At 41.8% G+C, this 12,516-nt stretch overlaps 1 protein-coding gene across 3 annotated transcripts in view; it reads right to left on the bottom strand.

Moving 5' to 3' along the window:
• OCRL (OCRL inositol polyphosphate-5-phosphatase) overlaps nucleotides 1-12,516 on the bottom strand; it is a 165,755-nt gene that overhangs the window by 77,777 nt on the left and 75,462 nt on the right. For all 3 annotated transcript variants that reach the window (XM_089656221.1, XM_089656220.1, XM_089656219.1), the window contains one exon: nucleotides 9,542-9,656. In XM_089656221.1, coding sequence (XP_089512347.1) covers nucleotides 9,542-9,656 — 115 coding nt within the window. The remainder of the gene's footprint in view (nucleotides 1-9,541; nucleotides 9,657-12,516) is intronic.

Here is a 12,516-nt window from a genome sequence, read left to right on the forward strand (position 1 = left end):
CTCACCCACACCCAAAAAAACCTATGGAAGGTACCAGAGGCATCTCATGGGGCCCCCTACTGACTCGGGCCCTCAGGCAGTGCCCGAGTTCCCAAATGGTAAGTCCGCCCCTGCACTTAACATACCGAAATGCATTACAAGCGTTCTTTTTGGGGGGTTTTTTGCCAAAATGCTGGTGCCAGGAGGAAAGGAGTCTAGGAGAGATGGCCAAACATCCAAAGCGCATGAGGATCTAAAGAGATTCTAAATGTTCCTTTTTTTTTTTAAATTACAAACATGTCTATACTTACCTGCTGTGTGTAATGGTTTTGCACAGAGCAGCCCGGATTCTCTTCATCTCGGGTCCCCCCGCTGGCTCTCCTGGCCCCTCGCTCCTGTTGGCTGCCCCCACAGCAAGCAGCTTGCTATGGGGACGTCCACTGCTCCATGTGTCCATTCACACAGCTGACTGGCTGTGATTGACAGCAGAACAGAACTAAGTGCACTCCTGTGACCCACGGGAGAAGTAGGACAAAAGACCATTGACCCTACTTCTATTTTAAAGCGAAGGTTTTTTTTGGGGGGGTGGGGAGGGTTGAATAACAAGCATGTTATACTTACCTGCCGTGTGCAGTGGTTTTGCACAGAGCAGCCTGGATCCTCCTCTTTTTGGGTTCCCCCGCTGGCTCTCCTGGCCCCTCGCTCCTGTCGGCTGACCCCACAGCAAATAGCTTGCTATGGGGGCACCCTCTGCTCCGTATGTCCATTCATACACGGAGCTGTATCTCAGCCCTGCCCCCTCTCTCATTGGCTGACTGGGTGTGATTGACAGCAGCAGGAGCCAATGGCTTCCACTTGCTGTCTCAGCCAATGAGGAGACAGAGACCCGGGACAGCCGAGGCTGTTGTTCACATCCCTGGATTGCGATGAGGCTCAGGTAAGTACTGAGGGGGCTGCTGCACACAGGTTTTTTACCTTCATGCATAGAATGCATGAAGGTAAAAAAAACCTTGAGCCTTTACAACCACTTTAAGCTGAACTCCAGGAAGATCTGAAAATTTACCTTAAACTTCCTCCACCCCCCTAACGCAACAAAAAAATATCATTTTTATTCTCATTCTTTTTCTACCTTTTTAACGAGCTGTGATGTTATAGTTTTTCTCACAGCACAAGTATGCCGAGCTGCGGGGAGGGGGATCGCTCAGGTACCAGACAGCACATTCATTGCTTACTTGGTGCACACAAGTAAACTACAAATCCCATAATGCATCAGGACATTAGCAATGCAGCAGGTGGGAGCTGCGGGGAGGGGGATCGCTCAGGTACCAGACAGCACATTCATTGCTTACTTGGAGAGCCCAAGTAAACTACAAATCCCATAATGCATCAGGACATTAGCAATGCAGCAGGTGGGAGCTGCGGGGAGGGGGAATCGCTCAGGTACCAGACAGCACATTTCACTGCATATTTGGTGCACACAAGTAAACTACAAATCCCATAATGCATCAGGACATTAGCAATGCAGGTAGGAGCTGCGGGGAGGGGGATCGCTCAGGTACCAGACAGCACATTCATTGCTTATTTGGTGCACACAAGTAAACTACAAATCCCATAATGCATCAGGACATTAGCAATGCAGCAGGTGGGAGCTGCGGGGAGGGGGATCGCTCAGGTACCAGACAGCACATTCATTGCTTGCTTGGAGTGCCCAAGTAAACTACAAATCCCATAATGCATCAGGACATTAGCAATGCAGCAGGTAGGATGGACAGTGTGTTCAGGAGCATCCCATAACCTGCCAATCAAGTATGAATGGGCGGGACAACCAGCAGCCCCCTGACCTGTCAATCACTTGACAGACAAGGATGGGAAAGACAGACTGAGTCCGAGCAGCCTGGGTCTCTCCATTGCAATAAGTGGGGGAAATAATCAGTCAATGACCATCTAAGAGCATCAGATGGGGGAGTTACAAAATCAGTGGCCCCAGGGAAGGCGATGGCATAGCAGCTTGTAGACCAAGGGCTGGTTTACAGCTGGGGGCGTTTAAACAGGTGGTTGAAATGCGTTTTTACTGCCACTTTTGCAAAAATGGCAAACAAAAAAAATAATCTAGTTGGTACAATTGCTACACAAGTCATGTTGTAACCGAGACCGGGGGCGGCCCATCGCATGTGATTCGCACAGGAAGCGCATCGCATCCCTGTGCAAATCACATGCGATTTCTGCGCCGTGCGATCTGAGCCAAACATTTTGTGCGCCTCAAATCGCAACGCATCCGCGCCAAAAAAGCGCAGGACCCTTTTTAAGCACTCACACCCATGCAATCTGATTCTGCACATCACACTGCGATTCGCAAACTGATTTTGGGGTGTCATTAACTTTAAATACACACCCGCAGTGGTTCTTATGAATGGGGTGTGATTATGATGGGGTGTGGAAACCGCACAGAAATCGGTGCAAATTCCGCACCGCATCAGTGTGAACCCGGGCTGAATGTTATTAAAAATGACCTTTCCTTATCAATCGGCAACCTGGAGGTGATCTGTACACAGATGGTATACCGAACGTCCTTCAGATGTGTAATTTCCTGCTTGTGTGATTGGCTCACTGATTGTTCCCAGAAGTCTGCACAAAGACACTTCAGATTTTGGGCATCACCTGCAACAAAAATGTCTTTGGGATGCAGCCCCTGTCAATCTCCTCATTAGAGCCATGCAGGTGAAGCAGATGATTGACAATTATACAGTCACTACCATTCACATTCACTCTGCACATGGACACAAACAAACAGCCAACGGTAACTAAAGGTAGGAATCTGCAATAAAGTTTGTTAAAATCCCTGCAACGTATATAGATCACCCAGATCATAGATCACCCAGATCATAGGTCACCCAGATCATAGATCACCCAGATCATAGGTCACCCAGATCATAGGTCACCCAGATCATAGATCACCCAGATCATAGGTCACCCAGATCATAGATCACCCAGATCATAGATCACCCAGATCATAGATCACCCAGAGGGGAAGGTTTTTTTTTTTTCTCTCAACAAAATCGGAGTTATTTTTTAACCACTTCCAGTCCGGACACTTTCCCCCCCTTCCAGTCCGGACACTTTCCCCCCCTTCCAGTCCGGACACTTTCCCCCCCTTCCAGTCCGGACACTTTCCCCCCCTTCCAGTCCGGACACTTTCCCCCCCTTCCAGTCCGGACACTTTCACCCCCTTCCAGTCCGGACACTTTCACCCCTTTCCAGTCCGGACACTTCCCCCCTTCCAGTCCGGACACTTTCACCCCCTTCCAGTCCGGACACTTTCCCCCCCTTACAGTCCGGACACTTTCCCCCCCTTCCAGTCCGGACACTTTCACCCCCTTCCAGTCCGGACACTTTCCCCCCTTCCAGTCCGGACACTTTCACTCCCTTCCAGTCCGGATACTTTCCCCCCCTTCCTGTCCAGGCCAATTTTCAGCTTTCAGCGCTATCACACTTTGAATGACAATTGCGCGGTCATGCAACACTGTACCCATATGAATTTTTTAGCATTTTTTTGAGACAGATAAAGCTTTATATTGGTGGTATTTATTTACCACTGGGATTTTTATATTTTTTGCTATGTAAATGAAGAAGTCCAAAAATTTTGAAAAAAAGTGTTTTTCTTATAAAATTTTGCAAATAAATAGTATCTCATCATAAATCTTGGCCAACATTTATTCCTTTATATTTTTAGTAAAAAAAAAAATAACCAAAATTAGTTTCTAACCAAAAGTTATAATTTTTAAACAATTTTTCTTTACATTTATTTTTTTTTTATATTATTTTTTATTTATTTTTATTTTTTTTTACATACTGTCACTCTAGCAGTACAGTGTCACCATAGTGACACTGTACTACTTGTGGGGGGTGATGAAGATTTTTTTTTTTCCTACACTGATTGCTTTTACACCCATAAAGGCTGTAAAAGCAATCATTTCTCCTTCTCTCTAGCTGCATTCTTGCAGCCATTGAGAACTACTGTGTGAGCTGTGATTGGTCACAGCTTGTCACATGGTACAAGGCTGTTGTGAACAACCCTGTACCATGTGACCTCTGTGATCATTCACAGATTTCACACGTAGTAAGCAATGATGTCAGAAGTGACATCTTGCTTACTACTCTGCATGTGATCACTGATTGGCCAATCAGTGATTACATGATCGGGACCTCGTACAGAGATCCCGTACGACGATCGGTGTTCACTGGATCGCGGTGCTGCGCGCTCCCAGGGAGTGCGCACAGTCCAAAATGGCGGGCGCCGTTTATGAACGGCAACCCGCCCCTGGACTGCCACCGTCTGGCCGTTTATATATAGCAGCTGGATGGCAAGTGGTTAAAGATAACAACAGGAGACCTTTCAAAATGCCCAGAATGCAATGAAAAACAGTAAAAAAAAATTCAGACATTTTGAGAGAAATAGAGAGAGTAGAAGCAGAGAGAGCAGTATGTGTTGAGATTCGCTGTCTTTTCTGGTTGTATTCACTATGGATCCCATGATGAGCATAATGCGTCGCGTTCTACCATTTTTCCTTCACGCAAAACCTGGAACTGACTGCGCTGGTGTACCGGGTCCATTTGAATACATGGAAAAGGCTTTGCATCACATGATCGGGACCTCACACAGAGGTCCCATCCGACAATCGGCGTTCCACTGTGTCCGGAGGATACAGCGGGCACCAGAACGTGGTGCTGCACGCTCCCAGGGAGCGCGCACAAGCAGGGTGCGGGGAGGCCCATTATAAACGGCCACACGACCCTGCACTGCCACCGTCTGGCCGTTTATATACAACAGCCAGACGGGAGGTGGTTAAGATGCAAAGGCAGCCAGATGGGGGCATACACATGCCATGGCCACAATGCTTTGCCTGCAACAAAAACTATCCACCCGTCATAGATGGTGCTACCGTTGCTGAACACGACCCATTCAAGTGAATGGGGCTGTGCCACAACCTTGTGTACGGAACGCAATTTGCAAGGTTAAAGCAGGTGGTGAGGAGGCAACGTATTGCTTTCTCACCGCCTGTCAAATGTCTCTGAAAAGCGATTCACAGCAGATTGCTTTTCAGAGGGGCGGCAACGGCTGTTGCCTCTGTAAACGTAGCCTTACAAACGGAAAATTAATTATAATGATTTGTGGTAAGCAGAGAAGAAGGAGGCTACTTTCACACTGCTCTGTATGAAAAACGCATCAAAAATGTATATGCTGCGATTTTCCTGCGTTGCGTTAAATTTATGCGTTTTTGCCGTTTGCTTTGCGTTTTCCCCGCATCGTTATTCTAATGCGATTTTCAGTGCGACTATTGATGAGACTTCATTGTGACTTTAGATGTTCTCAAGCCTGGCTTCACAGAACTGCATAACAAGAGAAACCCCATTATATTCTAACTTCATTGCAATTTCAGCCCCATAGACTTCTATGTTATCTCACAGAAGTCGCATCAGTATTGATAAGAAACATGCCTATGCGATTTTCATGGTGTTTTTTTTTTTTTTTTAACCTTGACCTCTCCTCCCTCATCCTTGCCGCCTAAAACCTACGTTCACACTGCAGCAGTTTTGTTTCTTTCTTTTATCGATCAATTGATCCTTCCTTTTTTCGACCGATCGATTCTTCCTTTTATCATTCGATCCTTTCTTCAATTGAATGAAGGACTGGTCGACTGAAGTAAAGGATCAATGGATAGACTGCAAGAAGGATCAATGGATAGACTAAAGGAAGGATCAATGGATAGATTGAATGAAGGATCAATGGATAGATTGAATGAAGGATCAATGGATAGACTGAAGGAAGGTTCAATGTGAAGATTGAAGGATCAATGGATAGATTGAAGGAAGGATCAATGGACAGACTGAAGGAAGGATCAATGGATAGACTGACAGAGGGATCAATGGATAGATTGAAGGAAGGATCATTGGATAGATTGAAGGAAGGATCATTGGATAGATTGAAGGAAGGATCATTGGATAGATTGAAGGAAGGATCATTGGATAGATTGAAGGAAGGATCATTGGATAGAGTGAAGGAAGGATCATTGGATAGAGTGAAGGAAGGATCATTGGATAGAGTGAAGGAAGGATCATTGGATAGAGTGAAGGCAGGATCATTGGATAGATTGAAGGAAGGATCATTGGATAGACTGAAGGAATGGACAGATTGAAGGAAGGATCAATGGATAGACTGAAGGAAGGTTCAATGTGAAGATTGAAGGAAGGATCAATGGATAGATTGAAGAAAGGATCAATGGATAGATTGAAGAAAGGATCAATGGATAGACTGAAGGAAGGACCAATGGATAGACTGAAGGAAGGACCAATGGATAGACTGAAGGAAGGACCAATGGATAGATTGAAGGAAGGACCAATGGATAGATTGAAGGAAGGACCAATGGATAGATTGAAGGAAGGACCAATGGATAGATTGAAGGAAGGACCAATGGATAGATTGAAGGAAGGACCAATGGATAGATTGAAGGAAGGACCAATGGAAAGATTGAAGGAAGGACCAATGGATAGATTGAAGGAAGGACCAATGGATAGATTGAAGGAAGGACCAATGGGTAGATTGAAGGAAGGACCAATGGATAGATTGAAGGAAGGACCAATGGACAGATTGAAGGAAGGACCAATGGACAGATTGAAGGAAGGACCAATGGACAGATTGAAGGAAGGACCAATGGACAGATTAAAGGAAGGACCAATGGATAGATTGAAGGAAGGACCAATGGATAGATTGAAGGAAGCACCAATGGATAGATTGAAGGAAGGACCAATGGATAGATTGAAGGAAGGACCAATGGATAGATTGAAGGAAGGACCAATGGATAGATTGAAGGAAGGACCAATGGATAGATTGAAGGAAGGACCAATCTATAGATTGAAGGAAGGACCAATCTATAGATTGAAGGAAGGACCAATCTATAGATTGAAGGAAGGACCAATCTATAGATTGAAGGAAGGACCAATCTATAGATTGAAAGAAGGACCAATCTATAGATTGAAGGAAGGACCAATCTATAGATTGAAGGAAGGATCAATCTATAGATTGAAGGAAGGATCAATCTATAGATTGAAGGAAGGACCAATCTATAGATTGAAGGAAGGACCAATCTATAGATTGAAGGAAGGACCAATGGATAGATTGAAGGAAGGACCAATGGATAGACTGAAGGAAGGATCATTGGATAGACTGAAGGAAGGATCATTGGATAGACTGAAGGAAGGATCATTGGATAGACTGAAGGAAGGATCATTGGATAGATTGAAGGAAGGATCATTGGATAGACTGAAGGAAGGATCATTGGATAGACTGAAGGAAGGATCATTGGATAGATTGAAGGAAGGATCATTGGATAGATTGAAGGAAGGATCATTGGATAGACTGAAGGAAGGATCATTGGATAGACTGAAGGAAGGATCATTGGATAGACTGAAGGAAGGATCATTGGATAGACTGAAGGAAGGATCATTGGATAGACTGAAGGAAGGATCAATCGATAGACTGAAGGAAGGATCATTTGAAGGATCAATCAAACAATCGATTTAAGGAAGGACTGATCGATCGACAGAAAGGTCAATTATATAAAATAGAAGGGTTAACTGATTGATTGAAGGGTTAATCGATCGAAGAAATAATCCAAAAATCGCAGCTGTAGCAAAATTCATGGATGAAGGATGACCAGGGATAAGAGGTGAGGGTTAAAAAAAAAAAAAAAACAAACATTAATTCATCAAAGTCACATAGGAATGCTTTCTATCTATACTGATGCGACTTCTGTGATAACATAGAAGTCTATGGGGCTGAAATCGCACTGAAGTCCATTAGGAACCTCCAAAATCGCACTGTGCTGAGTTGATTAGAAGGGCACCATTGAATACAATGCGATTTCCCTTCTCATGCGATTCTATAACCGGGGCCTGAGAACTTCCCCCAGGTGCGTTGCATTTTTGATGCGTTTTCCATTCATTTCCATGGAAGGATGCATTTTTGATGCGTTTTTTTTTTTTACCGGACCAAAAATGCAGCAAGCAGGATTAATTTTTACCTGCAACTGGAGCACAACGGACCAGTATGAAGAGCTACAGAGGATTTAATGTGATGCAGATTTCTTCCGCTTTTCTTTTTTTTTTTAATTGAAGAACGCACCAAAAGCGGATCAGTCTGAAAGCCGCCTTAGTTGCTGCAGCACTATTTTAACCACCTCCCGCCCGCCATATAGTATAACGACGGGTGCAAGGTGGTTCTCTCGTTCTGGGAGGACGTCATATGACGTCCTCTCATTCTAACCGCGCATGTGCGGCTCCGGGAGCGCACAGCGCGGCGATCGGCGGTGCGCTGTGTCCCTCGGATACAGCAGATCACCTATCAGCGGAAAGAGCCGAAGATGTCGGCTCGGTCATGTGATCAGCTGTGTCCAATCACAGCTGATCACATGTAAATAGGGAAATGCCGGTTATCTGCATTTCTCTCCTCACGAGACGTCACGCTGTCAGAGGAAAGGAGAGGAGAGCCAGTAATCGGCTTTACTCAGAGGGGACATCTACACTGATCATCAGGGCACTGATGATCAGTGTACCCTGATCATCTGTGTAGCCCCAGCAGTACCACCTGCCAGTGCCCATCAGTGTCACATCCATGCCACATGTCAGTGACCATCTGAGCTGCCTTTCAGTGTTACCTATCAGTGCCAGTCAGTGCCACCTATCAATGCCAGTCAGTGCCGCCTAACAGTGCCAGTCAGTGCCATATGTGAGTGCTGCCTTTCAGTGCCCATCAGTGATGCCTGTCAATGCCCATCAGTGCCTCCTCATCAGTGTCCATCAGTGCAGCCTATCAGTGCCGATCACTGCAGCCTCATTAGCACACATCAGTGAAGGAGAAAAATCACTTATTTACAAAATTTAATAACAAAAACTAAGAAAAAACTTTTTTTTTTCAAAATTTTCAGTGGTTTTTGGTTTGTTTAGCAAAAAAAAAAGTGATTAAATACCACCAAAAGAAAGCTCTATCTGTCTCAAAAAAAAAGCTAAAAAGATAGCTGAATACATTTTGGCCAAGATTTTTCAAGAAAAATTATTTATTTGCAAAATTTTATAAGAAAAACTTTTTTTCACACTGTTTGGACTTTTTCATTTATGAAGAAAAAAAATAAAAATCCCGGTGGTGAATAAATACCACCAAAATAAAGCTTTATCTGTCTCAATAAAATGATAAAAATTTCATATGGGTACAGTGCTGCATGACCGCGCAATTGTCATTCAAAGTGCGACAGCGCTAAAAGCTGAAAATTGGCCTGGGCAGGAAGGGGGTATAAGTGCCCGGTAAGGAAGTGGTTAAAAAAAAAACATTCCATACGGATGCCAGGACAGACATGACATTCACAAAGGTGCTTTTAGTTTTCCCAGCAGAGTTTAGCATTTAGCAGCGTGCTGAGTAAAAGTTTCCATAGGAGTCGCTCACGCCGCGGGCTGACTGCGCTCTCAGTTTCTGCAGCGGTGTCCTCGGGCCCAGCAGTGTCTATGGACTCACTTTCTTATATTTGGCTTTGGGGTGGAGGCTCCTCTCTACAGCCTCCAGCCACTCCTGTTCCTTTCCTGAGTCGAAGTAGAAGAAGGCTTCTGTGCTGAGGTCCAGCTCCTGGAATCTGAAACACACACACAGCATTATGTCAGAGCCGTGCCGAGACAAGCCTCGCCTACGTGTCACCGTCCACAAACATTTATTATGTCACCCTCTGTGCGCACCAAGGGGACGCGGCCCGCCACTGACACCAGTCATCTCAAACAACTGTTCAACCCTTAGCCTAGGTTCACACTACAATGGCGCGGTAAATCCCGCAGCGCATTCCTGTACAAATCACATGCGATTTGTGTGCGGTGCGATCGGCGCCGTACATTTTGTAAGGCTCTATTCGCACTGCACCCGCACTAAAAACATGCGTGACCCTTTTTTGGGTCCGCACTAGAATCGGATGGCATGGGTATTCACACCTATGCGATTCGATTCTGCACATCGCACATTTTGCGGATCGATGTCGGGGTGTTTTTATGACAGAATTTGATTTTTTAAATTTTTTTTACTGGACATGTTTAATAGCAAAAAGTCAAATGTTTTTTAAATTGTCGGTCTTTTTTGGTTTATAGCGCAAAAGATAAAAAAACCGCAGAGGCAATCAAACACTACCAGTGGAGTTTTGCTGAATGACACAGTACCCAGAGGAAGGGAATCTCTGTAAGCAGGTTGCAGACCCAGTCTAACCTAAAGGAGACCTCTGGATTTACAGTCTTCTCCCACCTACTGCTGTCCATTCCTTGAAGGAAGACCCTCACCTGCCATACCTCTCTTTGAGGCGGATATATTAATGCGCATATTCTATGCGCATCTGGTAATACTTTTTACCTCATTTCTTGAGCACTACCATCCTGATCATCTGGCTCACTCGGATTACACATATGCCCACGGACTTATCTACACCAAAGACCTTATCGTTATCGTATTGATTACCCAGCGCTGCACTTTACTATATGTATTGTACTTTTGGGTTTTATTTGGTTACCTAGATATTATTATTAATAATAATATAAATCCTGTATAATAATAATAATAATAATATAAATCCTGTGTAATAATAATAATAATAATATAAATCCTGTATAATAATAATATAAATCCTGTGTAATAATAATAATAATAATAATAATATAAATCCTGTGTAATAATAATATAAATCCTGTGTAATAATAATAATAATAAAAATATAAATCCTGTGTAATAATAATAACATAAATCCTGTGTAATAATAATAATAATAATAATAATAATAATAATATAAATCCTGTGTAATAATAATAATAATATAAATCCTGTGTAATAATAATATAAATCCTGTGTAATAATAATAATAATAATAATAATATAAATCCTGTATAATAATAATAATAATAAAAATATAAATCCTGTGTAATAATAATATAAATCCTGTGTAATAATAATAATAATATAAATCCTGTGTAATAATAATAATAATAATAATATAAATCCTGTGTAATAATAATAATATAAATCCTGTATAATAATAATATAAATCCTGTGTAATAATAATAATATAAATCCTGTATAATAATATAAATCCTGTGTAATAATAATAATAATATAAATCCTGTATAATAATAATATAAATCCTGTATAATAATAATAATATAAATCCTGTATAATAATAATAATAATATAAATCCTGTATAATAATAATAATATAAATCCTGTATCATAATAATCATCATCATTATACAAGTTTTGACTACTCAAAATAAGGAACTGATAAGGAAGGAATTGTATTCATATGTGGATTCTTTATGTGAACTTTTCATCTGATGAATACAGAGGAAGTCTATACTAAGACTGTTAGAAAACAAAACAGTCCCCGTCAGAGATCTTCTGAAATCACCGGGCACTGGCGAGTAATTACGGTCTGGGACCCGGTGATTGACAGCTGCAACTGCAAATGGAAATGCAAAATCACACACACACACACACATATATATATATTGTATTATGTATTATTAATAATAATAATATTATTAGGAAGCGCTCACTTTATTTTATGAATCAAATACTACCGAAATAAAGCTCTATTTGTGGGAAAAAAGGACATAAATTTCATTTGGGTGCAGTATTGCATGACCGCGCAATTGTCAGTTAAACATTAGATTGTACGCCCCTTGAGGGTTAGGGACTGATGTGAATGCACAATATATATGTAAAGTGCTGCGTAAATTGACGGCGATATATAAGTACCTGAAATAAATAAATAACGCAGTGCCGTATTGCACAAAATGGCCTGGTCAGGAAGAAGGGGGGTAAATTCTCTGGAGGGCAAGTGGTTAATAGCCATTATAAAGAGGAAAAGTTGACATCATAATTAGGTGCAATCACCTGATCTTTCAATATCCCCGTCTTACTACATGTATAGAGTGTGGATTTTAAACCAAAAAGCTTATAAGAACAAAATTGCAGCTGACTAGTGCAGACCTGCCAGAAAGTGGTTTGTAATAAATCCTATGCTGAGTAATAATCACTAAACTAGTGAATGCAAAATTGTATTTATTAGATCACATAGATCATGAAAAAGGTAGACATTTTATCATGGTGAACAGTGTGTAATCATAAAAATAAAATAATATAAAAACAAAAACCGGTTCTGCATCTTCCACTTTAGCTGCATGTGTGATAGTGAATCAGATAAAGGAGACAAAGACTTCCTCTGTATTCATCAGATGAAAAGTTCACATAAAGAATCCAGATATGAGTACAATTCCTTCCTTATCAGTTCCTTATTTTGAGTAGTCAAAACTTGTATGATTATTATTATTATTATTATTATTATACAGGATTTATATTATTATTATAATACAGGATTTATATTATTATTATTATAATACAGGATTTATATTATTATTATACAGGATTTATATTATTATTATACAGGATTTATATTATAATACAGC

The sequence above is a fragment of the Staurois parvus genome, unplaced genomic scaffold (assembly GCF_062004578.1).
Source record: "Staurois parvus isolate SC_StPar_1 unplaced genomic scaffold, SC_StPar_1.0 ptg000896l, whole genome shotgun sequence".
NCBI classification, from domain to species: domain Eukaryota; kingdom Metazoa; phylum Chordata; class Amphibia; order Anura; family Ranidae; genus Staurois; species Staurois parvus.